A 22,408-nucleotide genomic window follows, 5' to 3' on the forward strand; every position below is an offset into this window, starting at 1 on the left:
GGACCAATAACTAACATTTCGGTCTTTTCAGAGTTGAGGCGCAAGAAGTTGAGTGACATCCATTCTTTTATCTCAGTGAGGCAAGCCTCCAAATTTCCACAATTTAATGTGTCAGATTCCTCCATCAGAAGATATAGTTGAGTGTCATCTGCGTAGCAATGGAAACTGATATTATACTTGCAAATAATATCACCTCATGGAAGCATGTAAATGCTGAAAAGAAGGGGGCCAAGCACTGAACCCTGCGGAACACCACAGGTAACACTAAAGGGCTCAGATGTCATTTCACCATATTTAACACAGTGCATCCTATCTGAGAGGTAGGATCCGAACCATAAGAAGACTGTTCCTGAGAGACCAATCCCATACTGACGGAAGACAACTTTGATGACGTCAGTTATAAGGAGGAAGATGAGGATGGTTTTACCGTGGTTTCTACAAGCACGGTATGTTTTTTTAACAGAGCCGTTAGCTATGTTGCGAGCGTGTTGCTAGTAGCGTTTTGCTACCCTTCACAGACACGGTTTGGGATGAAAGTTATAATATTATTATTAAAGCTTTAAAAACTCTTTTGGTGCACTGTCTTTCTTTGTAAATATGTGTAACCATGTATAATATGTATTTGCAACTGTATATCTTTGTAATGTATTTATTTTAGAAACTTATTCTGATATGTTTTGCACCTGCAAATGAGAAAGAAGGGGCGGGGCAAACGCGGGCCGACAGGAAGTGGAGTAAAGGTGAGACGTGTTTGTGGACGCGGCCGATAATAGTGGATATATATTTTTCCCACCCTTACCTTTGGAAATATACACTTTTTTTCCTTGGATTACTTTCAACGGGCACCCGGAGTCTGCAGGTCTGCATCAAACCTTAAGTACCGGTATCATTTTCCGTTCATTTAGCCGGCTGTGATTCTTGGAACCAAACCAAACCAAAATTCTGTATTTGTGTTGCATTTTTTCAATGTGGGCGCATGCGGCTAATATGCAGGTGCGGCTTGTGTATGTACAAAATCGGTTTTCCTCCCGAGATGTGATGGGTGCGGCTTTTAATCAGGTGCGCTCTATAGTCCGGAATTTAAGGTAAACATGACTTGACAAGTGGGCAGCACAGCGGCGCTTGTGCGGCACAGTTCATGTCATGGGAACCTGTCGTGGGTTCAAATCCAGCTCCGGACTTCCTGTGCGGAGTTTGTATGTTCTCCCCGTGCTTGCGTGGGTTTCCTCCGGGCACTCTGGTTTCCTCCCACGTTCCAAAAACATGCATTTCAGGTGAATTGGCTGGTCCAAATTGTCCCTAGGTGTGAATGAGCGAATGAGTTGTCTGTCCCTGTGTGCCCTTTGATTGGCTGGCAACCAGTTCAGGGTGTCCCCTGCCCACTGCCCGGAGATGGCTGGGATGGGCTCCAGCCCCCCGTGACCCTAATGAGGATAAGCGGTACGGCTGATGAGATGAGATGACTTGACTAATCTAGGGTATTTGGACACACCTGTCCCAATTCCAAACCGATTGGGGCGCCCTCTGGTGGACGGAGGCACCACAGACCCTAACACACAGTGTGCCTCGAGATTTTGTGCCTTGGCCTCAAAAAGGGTCGAAAAACACTGCATTCCAGTAATGGCAGCATTTGATTTTGACAGCATCTGGGGAATCTTGGCAAGATGATCAATTCTAATCTTGTAACTAGCGGGCCACCTATAGAGACTCGACGGGAATATCCGTCCTTGAGTTTGAGACCTTTTGAAATTTTCTTAAGGGGGGGGTCACGGGGGCTTTCACCACCCAGCACGTGGGTGGCTGCGCAGCTTCCAGCGTCCTCCCGTTAATCTAACTCTTCCTGTCTCATCTTTTTGGTTCACACAACAACGCGAAGCATCCCAAGGCCGAGCTATGGCCGCCACAATATAAAAAAAGAGCCTTTTCCCAGGCGCCGCATCTTCCCGTCTCCTCACTCCTGCACGCCTTCCTCGTCTATCCACGTCTTTTCTCAGCCTCCGTCCAGAAAGTCGCGATGACCCTCGCCTCCGTGGCAGTCTTGGTGCTGATGTGGTCCTCGGTGGGGATGGCCTCGGTTCTTCGGATCCCCAAGGAAGAAGATGCCCTCGGGGAAGATTCGCAGGAAAGGTAGGTTATTTACGAGGTTTGGTTTTTTTTCCTGCAGGTGTTGACTATTATTATGTGAAAAACGTTTTTTAATTTTTTTATTAGATTTTCTTTGTTTTTTGGAGGTCCTCAGTCGTGCAGATTTTTAATACAATATTTTCAAATATTTTTTATTAGGTTTCAAATATAATTATGCATGTTGGTTTTTTTTTGTTAAAGGTATTTGAAAAATATTTGTGTTGCATTTTAAATAAAACTTGTCATTGTTTTTATATGAAAAAATATTTTTTTATCAGATTCTAAATGTAATTATGTATTTTTTTTATGTTAATTGTTTTTTGAACAAATATTAAATTAGATTTTAAATGCAATCGTGTGATTTTTATTATTTTAAATATAGTTGAAAAAAACTTATTTATATTTTAGATTTAATTATGTGTAATTTTTTTATGCTAAAAATATTCTGAAAATATTAAATTGGATTTCAAATGTTTTATGTGTGATTTTTTTTATATTAACATATTTCCAAAATATTTTTGTTATATTTCAAATGTCATTACATTTGATTTTAAAAATATTTATATTGATTTTTAAATGTAGTCATGTGTGATTTTTATATGTTAAAAATATTTTCAAATATTTTTAGTAGATTTCAAATGTCATTATATGTGATTTATAGTTTAATTTAAAGATATTTAAAAATATTTTTCTTAAATTTAGAATGTAATCATGTGCGATATTTTTAATGTTATAAAAATTCAAAAAATATTTGACTGGAATTTTAATGTAATGTGTGTTTTTTATGTTAAAGATATTTGAAAAATGTTTTTATTATATTTCAAATAAGATTTCAAAAATAATTATGTGTGTTTTCTTTGTTATAAAGGTATTTGAAAAAATATATATTTTATTTTAAATGTAATTAAGTGTGGGTCTTTATGTTAAATATATTTTAAACGTGATTATCTGTGTTTTTTTTTTTAATGTTTGAAATATTTGAATCATATTTTTATTGGATTCCAAATGAAATGTGTGATTTTTTTATATTAACATATTTCCAAAATATTTTATTTTATTATATTTCAAATGTCATTACGTTTGTTTTTTTTTTCATTTTAAAAATATTTAGATTTCATTTTAAATATGTGAATTTTATACGTTCAAAATATTTTCAAATATTTGTATTAGATTACAAATGTAATTATGTGTGTTTTTTTTCTATTAAATATATTTACTTTATTCGATTTTAAATGTAATATATGATATTTTTATGTTAAAAATATTTTCAAATATTTGTATTAGATTACAAATGTAATGATGTGTGATTTTACATTAATTTGGATTTTTAGCGATAGGATTTGATGTCATTTTTATGGTGCAGATTTTGAAAAAAAATATTTTTTATTCAATTTTAGAATTTTTTGTCAATAAAACTGATGTTCTTTTTAGGGAAGTGGTAGACATTTTTAATAATAAATTAATTCTGAATATAATACATTTGAGGTTTTTTTTAAATATATTTTTGATTTATTACGAAATGATTTCTATTTTAAATTCAATTTTGTCTGTGTAATTATTTATTTCAAATGGTTTCTTTATTACATTCAAATATATATATTTTTCTTGTAATTTTTTTTTATAGGATGGAGGATTATATTCTTTATCATTTTTTTGATAATACATTGTACTTTTTTATTCTATTTTTTATGGTTTAATATTTATGTCTTACAGATGTTGAAATTATTTTTAATTATATTTTGAATATAATTACAGTATGTGATTTTGTATTTATTGTTAAAAGGTTGGTATTCTAAAGTTCAATGTTGCATGTATTTTAAATTACTTTTTAAATATATTTTATTTAAATGTACTTCTATGATTTTATTTTTCAATATTTATTGATAGGATTATTATTTAATATGATGAGTATTGTTATTATTACTCAATTTTGACAGTGCGAGCTCAAATAATAAGCCCAAAAGATGGGAGCTAATCCATTTTTCTATTTTTTATGTATAAGAATATTTTCCATTTTTATCTATTTAAAATTTCTTATTTTATATCAATGTAAAAAATAATTGATTTAATCCATTTATGTTACAAACAAATACAATATAAGTATATAATATGAAATATGATTCCTAGTTTACTTTATTTTCAGTCAGTAATTTTCAATTGTAATTGTCGCAGTGTTAGCAAAAAATATGCAAGCTAAGGGTAAAAAATAGTTTAATATAAATCAGTTCTTTATGTTTTAAAGTGTAAAAACGAAAAAATATATGAAAAAGTAAATATACATAAAAATGTACAAATTTCATGTAAATTATCCCTATGTTTAGAATGTATTTGCTATTTGGATTACATTTTTGTATTCGTACATTTAATACTCACACCGAAAATCAACAGCCACCCTATGCTGAAGGTGCTGCATCCGAGTCAAATAAGGAGGCTTCTGCTACTAGTAACCATGGAAACTAGTACGATCTCTATAATGTCGGAGAGATAAACCCCTACCCGTAAAAACAGCCTGGGGTGGGTGCCGCCAGGCTGTACTTGCCCAAGACACACCACAGGAAGTGGGGAATATTTTGCATTATTATCACATGAAAAACATTCAATTTTATCTTTTTCAAATTTTACCTTTTTTATCACTTAAGTTAGCGTCAAGAAAGTATATTTAGAAGTTCCCTTATTTGTACATTTGTAATACTGTATTTTCTGCAAAATAGTATGCAATTTGGCACTACTATACTATACTATACAATGAAATGCATAAAAAAACTAAATACATAAAAATAAAATGATGTATTTATGTAGACCAGGGGTCTTCAAGCGTCAAGCTAGTTTTTGTTACGAATTAGCGCAAAGAGCACCCAGTTTGATGTGAATTTTTAAAATACATACCTAGCTAGATGGCTCGCTAAATAGCTAAAATGTAGCTTGATAGTTAGCTAGTAAGGTAAACAGGTAATATGCAATATGGCACTACTATACTATACAATAAAATGCATAAAAAAATCTAAATACATAAAAATAAAATGATTTATTTATGTAGACTAGGGGTCTTCAAGCGTCAAGCTAGTTTTTGTTACGAATTAGCGCAAAGAGCACACAGTTTGATGAGAATTTTTAAAATACCAACCTAGCTAGATAGCTCACTAAATAGCTAAAAATGTAGCTTGATAGTTAGCTAGAAAGGTAAACAGGTAATATGCAATATGGCACTACTATACATACTATACAATAAAATGCATAAAAAATAACTAAATACATAGAAATAAAATGATTTATTGATATAGACCAGAAATCTCCAACCTTCAAGCGTCAAGCTAGTTTTTCTTACGAATTAGCGCAGAGAGCACCCAGTTTGTGAATTTTGAAAATACCAACCTAGCTAGATGGCTTGCTTAATAGCTAAAAATGTAGCTTGATAGTTAGCTAGAAAGGTAAACAGGTAATATGCAATATGGCACTACTATACTATACGATACTATACTATTCTATACAATAAAATGCATAAAAAAATCTAAATCATAAAAATAAAATGATTTATTTATGTAGACCAGGGGTCTCCAACCTTCAAGCTAGTTTTTTTTTACGAATTAGCGCAAAGAGCACCCAGTTTGATGTGAATTTTTAAAATACATACTGAGCTAGATGGCTCGCTAAATAGCTAAAAATGTAGCTTGATAGTTAGCTAGTAAGGTAAACAGGTAATATGCAATATGGCACTACTATACTATACAGTAAAATGCATAAAAAAATCTAAATACATAAAAATAAAATGATTTATTTATGTATACCAGGGGTCTCCAACATTTAGGCGTCAAGCTAGTTTTTATTACGAATTAGCGCAAAGAGCACCCTGTTTGATCTGAATTTTTAAAATGCCAACCTAGCTAGATGGCTCGCTAAATAGCTAAAAATATAGCTTGATAGTTAGCTGGGATGGTAAACTGGTAATATGCAATATGGCACTACTATACTATACTATACAATAAACATAAAAAATAACTAAATACATAAAAATGAAATGATTTATTGATGTAGACCAGGGGTCTCCAACCTTCAAGCGTCAAGCTAGTTTTTCTTACGAATTAGCGCAAAGAGCACCCAGTTTGATGTGAATTTTTATAATACCAACCTAGCTAGATGGCTTGCTTAATAGCTAAAAATGTAGCTTGTTAGCAAGAAAGGTAAACAGGTAAGAAAATAAAAGGGAGCTATATTGCTAGCTCAATAGCAAAAAGCTATCGGAATAGCCAGAGAGGAAGCTAAAAACAAAGCTAGCTAGTGAAGAAGGATCGTAGGTTCTGATCTTGTCCTTAATTTCGGGTGAGGGAAATGTTGATAAATTCAGAGGCTTCTCAAGAAGTTTTTATAGGCAGAATAATTTCTAGAGACCACCGCAATTCAAGTCTTCATTCTATGACATTATAAAGCTAGATTTTTGTACCTTTTTTGTGGAGTTGTAGGTCAACAGGAAACCGCAACTTTAGTTTTCTGCTTGCCACCTTTGTGTTATCAGCCAATACTCAAAAGTTTCAGTTTTTTTTTTTTTTTTTCTGCATCTTGGTCTCGTGGTTTTCTTGACATAAGGCTGAACTTTGTCCTTTCGCCTAAGCTTCCTGACATTAATGTGAACTTGTAGTTTCCATTGAAAACATCCCATGACACTAAAAGCTTATCTACTTCATGTACAATAGCTAGCAAGAAAGGAGGCTCAAATTTAACTAGATAACTGGCAAAAAATGAAAAAAAAAAAAAAAAGCTAGCCAGATAGCTAAAAAAGGGTAGTAAGTTAGCTAGCTACAAAGCTAAAAAGGTAGTCTGACAGATTTCGAAAAAAAAAATAAAAAAACCTAACTCATAAATTGGAATATAGTTTGTTGTATGTCCTGTATTGTGTAAATGAATCCCCTGAAATGAAGTCTATTATTTTGAATTCCTAAAATGACAATTCATCATGTTATTACTATGTTATTACCAGGTTCATTATTAAAAATGGGGTTAAATAGACTCAGTCAACCAATAAAAAATCATTTTACTAGAAAATCACAATGACTCAGGCACCACAACTGTCCTTAGGGTGCACTATGGTGCCCGCGTGCACCACGTTGGAGACCCTTAATATAGGACACAGGTGTCAAACAGGCGGCCCGCGGGCCAAATCAGGCCCGCTAAGGGATTGAATCCGGCCCGCGAGACAAGACTCAGAGAAGCGCAAGAGAAAAACAAGCTGCAGGTTGAAATATGTCAACTTGATGTTGCCAAAGCCAGGTTCCTCGAACAAAGACACTGTACTTCTATTTCTCTCTCTCTCTCTCTCTCTCTCTCTCTCTCTCTCTCTCTTATCGACCCCTTTTCTCCCACTCTGTCTCTTTCACTTTCTGTGTCACTCTTTTTCTCTTCCTTTGTTGCTCTTTGTCTCTTTCTCTCTCTGTGTCTTTTTAACTTCTTTTGCTCTAACTTCATTTTCTCCTTTTCTCTCTTTTCTCTTTCTCTCTTCCCACCCTTCGCGCTTTCTTTTCTCTTTTCTCTTCTTCTGTCTTTCTATTTCTCTTTGGATTTCTTTCTTCCTCTCCCTTTTGTTTCCCCCTCTCTCATGACTTCTCTTTTTTTTTCTCACGCTCTCTCCTTCTTTCTTTCTTTGTCCCGCCCTCTCTCCTTTCCCTCCATCTTTGTTATTTCTTTATCTCTCTTTTTCTTTCTCTCTAATCTACTAGTCCGGCCCCCGACAGAATATTTGTTCTATGGTGTGGCCCCTGAGTTCAAATGAGTTTGACACCCCTGATATAGAATATAAGTTAACATTATAACATTGTAAAATGAATATTACCAACAAGCAATTAACATGTTAACCACAAGAGGGCACTCCAAGACCACTCTATATGTTTCTCAAAGGCAGAACAGTTATAGTATGTCATTTTGTACAAAACGTTACCATAGACAAAAATCTCCGTTGCTAACGAGTCATGCTAACGGCTACATGATAAAGAGTCAAGCTTACGACTGCATGCTAACGAGTCATGCTAACGGCTACATGCTAAAGAGTCAAGCTTACGACTGCATTGTCACGAGTCATGCTAACGGCTACATGCTAAAGAGTCAAGCTTACGACTGCATGCTAACGAGTCATGCTAACGGCTACATGCTAAAGAGTCAAGCTTACGACTGCATTGTCACGAGTCATGCTAACGGCTACATGCTAAAGAGTCAAGCTTACGACTGCATACTAACGAGTCATGCTAACGAGTCATGCTAACGGCTACATGCTAAAGAGTCAAGCTTACGACTGCATGCTAACGAGTCATGCTAACGGCTACATGCTAAAGAGTCAAGCTTACAACTGCATTGTCACGAGTCATGCTAACGGCTACATGCTAAAGAGTCAAGCTTACGACTGCATACTAACGAGTCATGCTAACGAGTCATGCTAACGGCTACATGCTAAAGAGTCAAGCTTACGACTGCATTGTCACGAGTCATGCTAACGGCTACATGCTAAAGAGTCAACCTTACGACTGCTTGCTAACGAGTCATGCTAACAGCTACATGCTAAAGAGTCAAGCTTACGACTGCATGCTAACGAGTCATGCTAACGGCTACATGCTAAAGAGTCAACCTTACGACTGCATGCTAACGAGTCATGCTAACGGCTACATGCTAATGTATCATCCTAACGGCTACATGCTAAAGAGTCAAGCTTAAGACTGCATGCTAACGAGTCATGCTAACGGCTACATGCTAAAGAGTCGAGCTTACGACTGCATGCTAACGAGTCATGCTAACGGCTCCATGCTAACAAGTCATGCTAACAGCTACATGCTAATGTATCATCCTAACGGCTACATGCTAAAGAATCAAGCTTACGACTGAATGCTAACGAGTAGATGCTAACGTGTCATGTTCCGGTATTTCAATTACATCCACCATTTTCTGCGGTGTATAAGGCGCAATGGATTATAAGCCGCACTTTCCAATTTTTCACCAATTTGGGGTTTTTAGGCGCGCTTTATACATTTTTTCCGCAGGTACCGAGAACACTCCCTAGATTCCATCCGCAAGGAGCTCCTAGCTGTCCTTAACCTGCAGTCCGAGCCTCGGCCACCAGAGGGCGCCGCACAGCAATGGAGCGGAACTGCAGAACGACTCAAGGCTGTTGCGGGTATGAGCTAGCCCCAGGTTTCGAATTTTAACTGTGTTTTCAAGGAATTTCGGGTGAGGTGCTTGTAAATGCTTGAAATTGTTGCCATGACGCAGACACTGCTCTCTGGTGGCTTTGCTCTGCCATTGAATGCCTCGTGATTAACGGCAGCTGGTATTAGTTCGTATGGCATTGTCCTATGTAGCATCATCGCTCCACCTAAACAGGACACTATGAAAAGTGTATTAGTGCAAGGATAGTCATAATGGGAATTTATTATGCCAACACTTATATGGGGAGAGAAAAACAAATATATTCGCGCTTTTTTCAAGATTTATAAATAATATGTCAAGATTAAAAACTGTCACTAATTAGCCCAGGGGTGTCAAACTCATTTGAACTCGGGGGCCACATGATAGCACGAACATTCTGTCGGGGGCCGGACTAGTAGGTTAAAGAGAAAGAAAAAGATAGATAAAGAAATAAGAGATAGAGGGAGGGAAAAGGAGAGAGGGCGGGACAAAGAAAGAAAAAGAGAGAGAGGGAGAGAGCGTGGAAAAAAGAGATAAAAAGTCGTGAGGGAGGGGGAAAAGAAAGGGAGAGGAAGAAAGAAATCCAAAGAGAAATAGAAAGACAGAAGGAGAGAAAAGAAAAAAGAAAGCGCAAAGGGTAGGAAGAGAGAAAGAGAAAAGGAAAAATGGAAGTTAGAGCAAAAGAAGTTAAAAAGACACAGAGAGAGAGAAAGACACAAGGAGCAAAAAGGAAGAGAAAAAGAGAGACATAAAGAGTGAAAGAGACAGAGAGTGGGAGAAAAGGTGTGAAAAAGAAAGAGAGAGTGAGAGAGAGAAAGAAATACAAGTACAGTGTCTTTGTTCGAGGCACCTGGCTTTGGCAACATCAAGTGGACATATTTCAACCTGCAGCTTGTTTCTCTCTTGCACTTCTCTGAGTGTTGTCTCGCGGGCCGGATTCAACCCCTTAGCAGGCCTGATCTGGCCCGCGGGCCACCTCTTTGACACCTGTGCTCTGAATTTGCATTTATCTAGCGCTTTTCAAGTCACTGAAGACCTCCAAGAGTGCTTTACAATGTACTTCACACCTACCCGTTCACATACAAACTCACACACCGACGACATTACGACTTTCAACTCGGAAAACCCGGGAATCGAACCTGCGACCTCCTGAAATACTGCCGCTCCTTTTCTCATTGTTATCATGCTATTTAGCTATTTTTTATCGTTTTTTTGCTATTTAGCAAGCTAAATTGTAGCCTCTTTTCTAGTTAGCTATGGACCAGGGGTGTCCAAAATGCGGCCCGCCGGCCGGATCAGGCCGTCAGAGCTGAGAGAGGGCACAAGGGAAAAACGAGCTGGAGTTTTGGAAACGGGATTTCTTTGTCTTTCTTTTTCTCTTACTCTATTTCTTTTACTCTCTTTCTCATTTCCCTTTTTCTCTCTTTTTGTTTCTGTTTATCTTTTTCTTATGGTATTTCTGTTCTTCTTATTCTTTTCTTTTATCTTTTTTTTAATGTCTCTCTATTTACTCTTCTTTGTTTTTCTTTCTCTATATGTATTTCTCTTTTTATTTTTATTTTGCTCTGTTTCTGATTTTCTCTTATTTTTCTGTTTCTCTTATTCTCTTTCTCTATCTTTCAATCTCCTTCTATTCACGCTTCTTTGTCTTTCTCTATATTTATCTCTCTCTTTCTCTTTCTCTTTCTCTTGTTCTCTTTTTTTCTGTTCCTTTGATTCTCTTTCTCTATCTTTCAATCTCTTGCTATTCTATCCCTTTCTTTTTGTGTCTTTCTCTTTCTTTATGTCTTTCTCTCACTTTCTATCTTTTTCTTTTTTTACTTTCTATCTCTTCCCCCCACTCGCTGTCATTCTCTCTCTTTCTTTTTTTTTTCTCTTATTATTTTGCTGTGTTTCTCTTTGTCTCTTCTTTTTTTCAGTTTCTCTCATTCTCTCTCACTTTTTGCAATCTCCCTTTATTTTTTTCTCTGTCTCTCTGTCTTTCTTTCGGTCTTTCTGTCTTTTTCTTTTTTCTCAGTTTTTCTTTCTCTTTCTGTTCTATTTCCCTGTCTCTTTCCCTCTCTCTCTCACTCTCTCTAATTCCCTGTCTCTTTCTCCCCTTTTCACTCTTTCTGTCACTCTCTTTCTCTCTCATTGACTCTCTTTCTCTGTTTCACACTTTACTCTCTCTCTATTTTTCTCTCTCTTTCACTTCATCTTTTTGCTGTCTCTCACTCTCTTTATTTCTTGCCATCTTTCTTGCTCTCCTTCACTTTCTCCTTATTCTTTCTTTTCCTCTCTTACTATCACTTTCTCTTTCTTTCTCTACGGTACTCCATCTTTCTATTTTTCAATTCTATCTTTCTCTCACTCTATCTCTTTCTTCAGCGGTCTCTCTCTATATCACTCTCGATTGCTCGATTTCCTCGTTCTGTTTCTTTCTTTTCCCCCTCTCTTTCTGTCACTTATTTTCTCTCTCTCTTTCTCCTTTCTCACTGTCTTTTGTTCCTTTTTTTCTTTCTCTCTCACCCAACCCTCCCTCCTTCTTTTTTTTGTAATTCTCTTTCTGTCACTCTAGCTCTCTCTATATCACTCTCTGTTTTGCTTGATTTCTTCTTCCTCTTTCTTTCTTTTCCCCCTCTCTTTCTGTCACTTCTTTTCTCTCTCTCTCTCCTTTATCACTGTATTTTGTTCCTTTTTTCTTTCTCTTTCTCCCAACCCCATCTATTTTGGAATTCTCTTTCTCTCACTCTATCTCTCTCTATATCACTCTCTGTTTTGCTTGATTTATTTGTTCTCTTTCTTTCTTTTCCCCCTCTCTTTCTGTCATTTCTTTTCCCTCTCTCTCTTTTTCCTTTCTCACTGTCTATTGTTCCTTTTTCTCTTTCTCTCACACCCAACCCTCCCTCCTTCTTTTTTTGGAATTCTCTCTTTCTCTCACTCTATTTTCTCTATATCACTGTGTTTTGCACAATTTCTTCTTCCTCTTTTTTTCCTTTCCATCTCTTTTTGTCACTTTTTTCTCTCTCTCTATTTTCTCTATATTACTCTGTGTTTTGCACAATTTCTTCTTCCTCTTTTTTTCCTTTCCATCTCTTTTTGTCACTTCTTTTCTCTCTCTCTCTCTCTTTCTCCTTTCTCACTGTATTTTGTTCCTCTTTCTCCCAACCCTCCCTCCTTTTTGGGGAATTCTCTCTTCCTCTCACTCTATCTCTCTCTATATCTCTCTCTGTTTTGCCCGATTTCTTTTTTCTCTTTCTTTTTCCCCCTTTCTTTCTGTCACTTCTTTTCTCTCTCTCTCTCTTTACTTTCTCACTGTTTGTTTGTTTTTCTCTCTCTTTCTCCCAACCCTCACTCCTTTTTTGGAATTCCCTCTTTCTTTCTCTTTAATCTACTAGTCCGGCCCCCATGAGAGTGTGTTTTTATACCATGTGCCCCCCCTGCTGTATAACAATTGAGTGAATGCAGTTTTACACCTGAACCCATTCACCACGCTATACAAACGCAACACTGCCCTCTAGCAGCTGGATTGTACGCAAAGTATCACGGGCCGGATAAAATCATCCGCCGGGCCGCAGCCGACCCGCACCCCTCACGTTCGACACCCCCCGCCGTTCCGTGCGAACTCATCGACCTTGACCTCATTTTTCTCCCCTAGTTTCTTCCTTGTCTGAGACTGGCCACGACCTCCAAGGATGCCACGCCCAGACCTCGGTGGTTTCCACCAAAGGTACGTGAGGAAATGGATAGAATTACCGTAAATTCCGCACTACCGGGTGCACCCTGAAAAAATACTTTTGTATATTTGATTTTTCATATAAAAGGCGCGCTGGACTATAAGGCGCATGCAATTGGAACTACAGGAAGAGCTAGAAGAGCAAGAATGTATTTTTGTAGTACTTTTTTGGATTTTTGTAGTATTTCTGGATAGTGTTTTTGTCAGTAGGATTTTTTTTCTAGTATTTATGTCGTTTTTTTGTGTAGTTCCGTATTATTGTAGTTATTTTTTTGGTAGTATTTCGGTAGTGGGATTTAAAAGAAATATTTTTGTAGTTTTTTTGTAGAATTTTTGGAGTAGGATTTTTATTTGTATTTTTGTAAGGTTTTTTTGTAGATTTTTTGTAGTACAGTATTATTGTAGTTATAGTTTTGTAGAATTTCTGTAGTGGGATTTTCATATTTTTGTAGTTAGTTAGAGGTAGTCTCTCTCTCTCTATCTTTCTCTTCATTTTGCTTTCTCTTTGTCTTCCCTCTCTTCCATTATCGTCTCTCTGTTCCTCTTTTTTTATCTCTCCCTCCTTCTCTCTTTATCTCTTTTTACCTATTTTCTCTTTTTCTCTTCCTCTCTTTTTCTTTCTCCATCTTTCTCCCTTCATCTGTATTTTGCTTTTTTTCTCTTTTTTCTTCCTCCATCTCTCTATTTCTTTCATTTTTCCTATATCTTTCGCTATCTCTATTTCGCTGTCCCATTCCCGCTTTTTGCTTCTCTCTCTTTCTCTCTCTCTCTTTCTTTCTTTCTTTCTCTCTCTTTCTTTCTTTCTTTCTTTCTCTCTCTCTCTCTCTCTTTCTATCTCTCACACTCTTTCTCCGTCTCACATAAAACGCACGACACAATGATTCAATGATTAAAGTTGTTGCGTGTAATCTCCCCCCATCGCTTTATTTCTCTCACTCATCCTATATCTATCTCTTTCTCTTTGTCCCTTTTTTGCTTTTCCCCTCTCTCTCTCTCTTTCTCTCTCTCTCTCTCTGTCTTTCTCTTTCTCTTCCTCTCGCTCTTTCTCTCTCTTTCTCTCTCTCTTTCTCACACTCTTTCTCTGTCTCACATAAAACGCACGACACGATTCAATGATTAAATTTGTTGCGTTTAATCTTCCCCCATCGCTCTATTTCTCTCACTCATCCTATATCTATCTCTTTCTCTTTGTCGCTTTTCCCTTATCTCTCTCTCTTTCTCTCTCTCTCTCTCTCTCTTCCTTTCTCTCTCGCTCTTTCTCTCTCTCTCTCTCTCTCTCTCTCTCTCTCCCTTTCTCTCTCGCTCTTTCTCTCTCTTTCTCTCTTTCTCTCTCTCTTTCTCACACTCTTTCTCTGTCTCACATAAAACGCACGACACAACGATTCAATGATTAAATTTGTTGCGTTTAATCTTCCCCCATCGCTCTATTTCTATCACTCATCCTATATCTATCTCTTTCTCTTTGTCGCTTTTCCCTTCTGTCTCTCTCTCTTTCTCTCTGTTTTTCCCTTTCTCTCCCTCTCTCTCTTTCTCTCTCTTTTTCTCTCTCTCACTCTCTCACACTCTTTCTCCCTCTCACATCAAACGCACGACACAACGATTCCATGATTTCATTAGTTGCGTTTAATCTCTCTATTAATCTCTCTTTTTCTCTCACTCATCCTATATCTATCCTTCTCTTTTTCCCTTTCTCACTTTTCCCTTCTCTCTCTCTCTCTCTCTCTTTCTCTCTCTCTCTGTCTTTCCCTTTCTCTCTCTGTCTTTCTCTTTCTCTCTTTCTCGCTCTCTCACACTCTTTCTCCCTCTCACATCAAACGCACGACACAACGATTCCATGATTTCATTAGTTGCGTTTAATCTCTCTTTCTCTCTCTCTCTGTCTTTCCCTTTCTCTCTCTCTCTCTCTCTCTTTCTCTCTCTCTCTGTCTTTCCCTTTCTCTCTCTGTCTTTCTCTTTCTCGCTCTCTCACACTCTTTCTCCCTCTCACATCAAACGCACGACACAACGATTCCATGATTTCATTAGTTGCGTTTAATCTCTCTCTTTCTCTCTCTCTCTGTCTTTCCCTTTCTCTCTCTGTCTTTCTCTTTCTCTCTTTCTCGCTCTCTCACACTCTTTCTCCCTCTCACATCAAACGCACGACACAACGATTCCATGATTGAATTCGTTGCGTTTTATCATCGATTCGACTTAATTTGATGGATTCGTCGTTGTTTTTTTTTCTTAGATCTGGGCTGGGACAACTGGATGATCTTCCCTGAACGGGTGACTTTGGTGCGTTGCGCCCCTTGCGGCCAAAAGTCGAACTGCCGGACCCAGCCTCAAGACTCCCTACGTGACCATTTGCAGGTGCCGAATTGATTTTATTTTCTTTTTTTTATTTTTATTTTTTGACGTCCCGGCGTTAAAACTCTCACAGATTCTCCCTGTGATTGTTTGGAAAGTGAGACAGGTGCCAAAAGATAAGCCGCAGAATGCCGGGGCACGGCACGGCAAGTCTTTCTTTTTTTTTTTTTTTTCAAGTCTAGGCTGGAAGAAAAATCTGTGGGCAAAACAAGAAGGCCTTCTTATCGCATCTTCTGTGCAGACGCAGCTGCTTTTGTTTTTAATTCAAGGGCCAGTGTGTGTGTGTTCTATAGCGACCCCTAGTGGTGGAAGAATACTTAGTTTCGTTGAAATCAGGAGTCTCGAAAATGAGGCTCGCAGGCGGGATGAGGGGTTTAATCCAGTCCGTGAGACAACGTTTAGAATCCGGCCTGCAAGACAAGGGTTGGAGAGGCACAAGAGAAAAGTGAGATGAGGTTTCAAATATGTTCATTGGATGTCGACAAAGATTGGGGCTACTCACAATGACTCCGTTCCTGTATTTTTTTGTTTCTTTTTTCTGACTTTCTTTTTTGCTCTTTCAATTTTCTTTCTTCCTCTTTTTTATTTCTATTTTTTTCTTATTCTTCCTGTCTCTCGCTTTCTCTCTCCCTCTCTGTCTCTTTTTTCTCTCTCTGTCTTTCTCTCTCTGTCTCTGTTGCTCTCTTTTTCTTTCTGTCTTTCTTTCTGTCTTTCAGTCGCTCTTTTTTATTTCTTTCCTTCATTCTGTCTGTCTTTCTGTTTGTCTTTCTGTGTTTCTTTCTTCTTTTCTTTTTCTTTTCTTTCTTTTTCTGTCTTTCGGTCTTTCTGTCATCCTGTCTTTCTGTCATCCTGTCTTTCTGTCTTACTTTTGATTTTTTTCTTTTGTTTGGTCTGTCTTTCTTTCCTTTTCTCTTTCTCTCCTTGTCTCTCTCTCTCTCTCTTTATTCTGTCTCTCACCCTCTCTTTCTCTCCTTGTCTTTGTTTCTCTCCTTGTCTTTCTTTCTTTCTTTTTTCTCTCTCTCCTCTTTCATCTTTCTCCCGATCTTTCTGTCTTTTGTTCTGTTTCTCTCTCTCTTTATGCCTCTCTATCTCTCTTTCTATCTTTTTTTAATATACTTCTTTTCTCTATCTTTCTCTCCTATTTTCTTGCGCTCATCCTTTTTTCTTTTCACTCTTCTCTCAATCTTTTTAACCTGTTTCTTCTTCTTCTTCTCTCTTGCTCTCTCTCTCTTTGTTTTATTTTCTCCATCATTCTCTTCTCTCTTTCAGTCTCTTTCACTCCTGTCCTCCTCTTGTTGCATTCTCTCTCTTTCTTCTTTTCTTTTATATTTCTTTTTTCCCCTTTGTCTTTCTCTCTATCTTTCTCTTTTGTTCTCTCTTTCTCTCCTTCTCTTTGTCTCTCTCTTCTCTTTTAAATTTCTCGTTTTTCATTCACTTTCTCTCTTACTTTCTTGCTCTCATCTTTTTTCTTTTCACTCTTTTATCTTAATTGTTCTTTTCCCTGTTTCTCCCCTTTCTCTCATTTTTTCCATCAATCTCTTCTCTCTTTCAGTCTCTTTCACTCCTGTCCTCTCATTGCCATTCTCTCTCTATTTCTTCTTTTCTTTTTTTTCTTTTTTCTCTCTTCCCCTTTGTCTTTCTCTCGATCTTTCTCTTTTGTTCTCTCTTTCTCTCCCTCTCTTTGTCTCTCTCTGCCTCTCTTTAAAATTTTTCGTTTTTCATTCACTTTCTCTCTTACTTTCTTTCTTTTCTTTTCACTCTTATTTCTATCTTTTTTAACCTGTTTCTCCTTTTTCTCTCTTGCTCTCTCTGTCTCATTTTCTCCATCAATTTCTTCTCTCTTTCAGTCTCTTTCACTCCTGTCCTCTCATTGCCATTCTCTCTCTATTTCTTCTTTTCTTTTTTTTCTTTTTTCTCTCTTCCCCTTTGTCTTTCTCTTGATGTTTCTCTTTTGTTCTCTCTTTATCTCCCTCTGTTTGTCTCTCTCCCTCTCTTTTAAATTTCTCGTTTTTCATTCACTTTCTCTCTTTCTTTCTTTCTTTCTTTCTTTCTTTCTTTTCTTTTCACTCTTATCTCTATCTTTTTTTTAACCCGTTTCTGCTTTTTCTCTCTTGCTCTCTCTCTCTTTGTCTCATTTTCTCCATCAATTTCTTCTCTCTTTCAGTCTCTTTCACTCCTGTCCTCCTCTTGTTGCATTCTCTCTCTTTCTTCTTTTCTTTTATATTTCTCTCTTCCCCTTCGTCTTTCTCTTGATATTTCTCTTCTGTTCTCTCTTTCTCTCTCTGTCTTTGTCTCTATCTCTCTTTCGGTCTCTTTTTACTTTCTCATTTTTTATTCACTTTCCCTCTAACTTTTTTTTCTTTTCACTCTTATTTCTATCTTTTTTAACCTGTTTCTCCTTTTTCTCTCTTGCTCTCTCTGTCTCATTTTCTCCATCAATCTCTTCTCTCTTTCAGTCTCTTTCACTCCTGTCCTCTTGTTGCATGCTCTCTCTTTCTTCTTTTCTTTTATATTTCTTTCTTCCCCTTCGTCTTTCTCTTTATTTCTCTTTTGTTCTCTCTTTCTCTCTCTGTCTTTGTCTCTATCTCTCTTTCGGTTTCTTTTTAATTTCTCATTTTTCATTCACTTTCCCTCTTACTTTCTTTTCTTTTCACTCTTATTTCTATCTTTTTTTTTTACCTGTGTCTCCTTTTTCTCTCTTGCTCTCTCTTTGTCTCATTTTCTCCATCAATTTCTTCTCTCTTTCAGTCTCTTTCACTCCTGTCCTCCTCTTGTTGCATGCTCTCTCTTTCTTCTTTTCTTTTATATTTCTTTCTTCCCCTTCGTCTTTCTCTTTATTTCTCTTTTGTTCTCTCTTTCTCTCTCTGTCTTTGTCTCTATCTCTCTTTCGGTTTCTTTTTAATTTCTCATTTTTCATTCACTTTCTTACTTTCTTTTCACTCTTATCTCAATCTTTTTTAACCTGTTTCTTCTTTTTCTCTCTTGCTCTCTCTCTTTGTCTCATTTTCTCCATCATTTTTTTCTCTCTTTCAGTCTTTTTTACACCTGTCCATGCCATTCTCTCTTTCTTCTTTCTGGGTGCTATTGAGAATACATTTGCTTTTGAAACGCAAAGAATATCGTCCATTATTTTGTTTTTTTGCAGGCCGGGGCGGCAAGATGCCAACCCAGCGCCCAGGAAACGGTGCCCGTCCTCTACCTGGACGAAGGGAACACGGCGGTCCTCACCTCCATGCAACTGACTCGCCGTTGCGGCCGCCCGGAGGTTCCACAGTCTCCTCAAGAGTAACAAAACAAACTCACCCGAGAAATGTATACAATTTAGGGCCTTTTGCCGAGACAGTAGTAAGAGTATTTAGCTTGAAATCCTTGAAACTGGGTGAAGTACTTGTAAATGCTTTCAAATACTGCCGCCATTCTCAACGAGCCTGCTTAAAAAATGACGTCTGCGGTGGCTTGACTTGAACTCCAGCTGGCATGAGTAGTGCTATGACGTCCTATGAAGTGATATTGCCCCCTACAGGTTGCTTCCAAGAAGACAGGTGCATGTAGCATAGAATTACAGCACTATGAAATGTGTTGCAGTGCGAGGATTTTGTAGCAATAGTGGGAAGTTATTACGACCCGTTCGAAAACTCAAGGTTGTGTTTCCCAGTGGTTTGTTTGAGACAACCTTAATCTCAAGGAGTCTCAAAGGGCTGACAGAACACAAAGATACCCACAATGTGCTTCACACTTACCCATTCACACGCTGATAGCCGCCTCAGGCTGCCTTGCCCAAGGACACTTTGACATATAACACGGAGGAGCCGGGAATCGAACCTGCGACCTCCTGATCCCAAGACGAGCCCTTTACCTCATGAGTTACTGCCGCCCCAAATACTACAAAATACTACAAAACAGTTATGACACAACAATTTGAGTATGGAAATAGTACAGAAATACTACCGTGGAGATTCTACAAAGATACTAATGCATAAATACTACAAAATACTGCAAAATACTACAAAATACTACAAAACAGTTATGACACAACAATTTGAATATGGAACTAGTACAGAAATACTACTGTGGAAATTCTACAAAGATACTACTGCATAAATACTACAAAATACTACAAAATATTACAGGTTTACCACAACAATTTGAATTTGGAAATAGTACAAAAACACTACCATGAAAATATATTACTGCATAAATGCTACAAAGATACTACAAAATACTACAAAATATTACAGGTATACCACAACAATTTGAATATGTAAATAGTAAAAAAATACTAAAGAAAGACTACAAAGATACTACTGCATAAATATTACAAAATACTACAAAATATTACAGGTATACCACAACAATTTGAATATGGAAATAGTACAAAAATTCTACAGAAAAAATACTACAAAGATACTACTGCATAAATACAACAAAATACTACAAAATATTACAGGTATACCACAAAACTTTCAATACGGAAATTGTACAAAAATACTACCATGGGAATTCTACAAAGATACTACTGCATAAATACTACAAAATACTACAGGTATACCACAACAATTTGAATATGGAAATAGTAAAAAAATACTAAAGAAAGACTACAAAGATACTACTGCATAAATATTACAAAAAACAACAAAATACTACAAAATATTACAGGTATACCACAACAATTTGAATATGGAAATAGTACAAAAATTCTACAGAAATAATACTAAAAAGATACTACTGCATAAATACAACAAAATACTACAAAATATAACAGGTATACCACAAAACTTTCAATACGGAAATTGTACAAAAATACTACCATGGGAATTCTACAAAGATACTACTGCATAAATACTACAAAATACTACAGGTATACCACAACAATTTGAATATGGAAATAGTAAAAAAAATACTAAAGAAAGACTACAAAGATGCTACTGCATAAATATTACAAAAAACAACAAAATATTACAAAATATTACAGGTATACCCCAACAATTTGAATATGGAAATAGTACAAAAATTCTACAGAAATAATACTACAAAGATACTACTGCATAAATACCACAAAATACTACAAAATATGACAGGTATACCACAACAATTTGAATATGGAAATAGTAAAAAAAAATACTACAGAATTACCACAAAAACACTACCGTGGATATTCTATAAAGGTAATATTGCATAACTGTTACAAAATATTACAGGTATACCACAACAATTTCAGTATGGAAATAGTACAAACATTCGACAGAAATACTACAAAAACACTACCATGGAAATTCTACATAGATACTACTGCATATATACTACAAAATATTACAGGTATACCACAAAAATTAGAATACGGAAATAGTGCAAAAATACTACAGAAATACTACAAAAACAATACTATGGAAATTCTACAAAGATACTACTGCATAAATACTTCATAATACTACAAAATATTACAGGTATACCACAACAATTTGAATTTGGAGATACTACAAAAACACTGCCATGGATATTCTACAAAGATACTACTGCATAAATACTACAAAATACTAAAAATATTACATGTATACTACAACAATTTGAATATGAAAATAATACAAAAATACTACCATGGATATTCTACAAAGATACTACTGCATAAATACTACAAAATACTACAAAATATGACAGGTATACCACAACAATTAGAATATGGAAATGGTACAAAAATACGACAGAAATACTACAAAAAAACTACCATGGAAATTCTACAAAGATACTACTGCATAAATACTACTCAATACTACAAAATATTACAGGTATACTGCAACAATTTGAATATGAAAATAGTACAAAAATACCACCATGGAAATTCTGAGATACTACTCCATAAATACTAAGAAATACTACAAAATATGACAGGTATACCCCAACAATTCGAATATGGAAATAGTACAAAAATACTACAGAAATAATCCAAAAACACTGCCATGGATATTCTACAAAGATACTACTTCATAAATACTACAAAATACTAAAAATATTACGGGTATACTACAACAATTTGAATATGAAAATAATACAAAAATACTACCATGGAAATTCTACAAAGATACTACTCCATAAATACTACAAAATACTACAAAATATGACAGGTATACCCCAACAATTTGAATATGGAAATAGTACAAAAATACTACAGAAATACTCCAAAAACACTACCATGGAAATTCTACAAAGATACTACCGCATAAATACTACAGTACAGAAATAATACTACAGAAAAATTACCCAAAAAAAAAGTAGTCGAACAAATACTGCAAAAACTACAAAAATACACACACAAAATACAACTACAGTAATACTACCAAACTAAATATCAGATATAGGGCAGATATATTTGTGGCCCTGCAAAATACATGGTAGACAGCAGATTTTTCATTTCAATAGTACTGGAGAAATCGGGAAAATTAGCCTTGAAAGAAGTGCACCGCTTGATTTATGGCGGCCGATGTTTTTCCCCGGGCGGGGTTTCCTGGACGTCTGGCTCGGAGTGTTCTGTTCAAAAATGCGCTTACGTCTCCAAAAAATCTGCTCCTCGAAAGTACTGCCGTACATTTCTCTTTCCGCACGCCAGTTTTCGCAGTATTCATCCTTTCCTTTGACTGTATATTTTTATTTTAGAAGGGAGTATTTTCTTCCGTGTTCTATCACATGCATGAGTATCCAATTTGTCTTCGAAATACTATGAATAAACACAACATTTTGATACCCGTTTGGTTTCGTGTCGTAGTAAACGGGGGGTTACCAAATTGGCGCTCGCGGGGGTCCGAGTAGCCCCGTAAGATCACCCGCATGGGTCATTGTAATTTTCTGGGAAATGGGATTTCTCACTGGGGTTGACTAATAAGTACAAGCTGGTAATAACCCAAAAATAAATGTACCGTATTCTCCACACTATCATAGGTAACATGTTAATAACATGTTAATAACATGTTAATAACACGGTAATAACACAGTAATAACAAAAGTAGCTATGTTATTGACAATGTTTGAGGTGAGAAAAATTACTGGTTTCTTAATGGGCACTGAGTTGTT

The 22,408-nt window shown here is 36.3% G+C and overlaps 1 protein-coding gene across 3 annotated transcripts; it reads left to right on the forward strand.

The window, feature by feature from the left end:
* The first annotated feature begins 1,886 nt into the window (after positions 1-1,886).
* Positions 1,887-22,081, forward strand: gsdf (gonadal somatic cell derived factor). Of its 3 annotated transcripts, none has more exons than XR_015847126.1 (6): positions 1,890-2,127; positions 9,141-9,274; positions 12,923-12,994; positions 15,228-15,349; positions 18,492-20,108; positions 20,205-22,081. XR_015847126.1 is itself a non-coding variant. In XM_088320212.1 (5 exons), exons 1-5 carry the CDS (start codon positions 2,015-2,017, stop codon positions 18,633-18,635), a joined length of 585 nt encoding a protein of 194 aa, XP_088176338.1. In that variant the 5' UTR covers positions 1,887-2,014; the 3' UTR covers positions 18,636-22,081. The 3 variants fall into 3 exon arrangements, 1 of the variants encoding a protein (XP_088176338.1); XR_015847125.1 differs by having other exon boundaries at positions 18,492-19,793; positions 19,890-22,081; XM_088320212.1 differs by having other exon boundaries at positions 1,887-2,127; positions 18,492-22,081.
* The last annotated feature ends 327 nt before the right edge of the window (positions 22,082-22,408 follow it).

The sequence above is a fragment of the Urocampus carinirostris genome, chromosome 16 (genome assembly GCF_059441175.1).
Source record: "Urocampus carinirostris isolate Australia breed hairy pipefish chromosome 16, RoL_Ucar_1.0, whole genome shotgun sequence".
Classification (NCBI taxonomy): Eukaryota; Metazoa; Chordata; class Actinopteri; order Syngnathiformes; family Syngnathidae; genus Urocampus; species Urocampus carinirostris.

Excerpts from the sequence above, each read along its gene's own strand:
- gsdf (XM_088320212.1), top strand. The coding sequence starts at position 2,015 with ATGACCCTCGCCTCCGTGGCAGTCTTGGTGCTGATGTGGTCCTCGGTG. Across the intron at positions 2,128-9,140 it reads GGGGAAGATTCGCAGGAAAG|GTACCGAGAACACTCCCTAG; the intron begins GTAGGTTATTTA and ends TTTTTTCCGCAG. Across the intron at positions 12,995-15,227 it reads CTCGGTGGTTTCCACCAAAG|ATCTGGGCTGGGACAACTGG; the intron begins GTACGTGAGGAA and ends TTTTTTTCTTAG.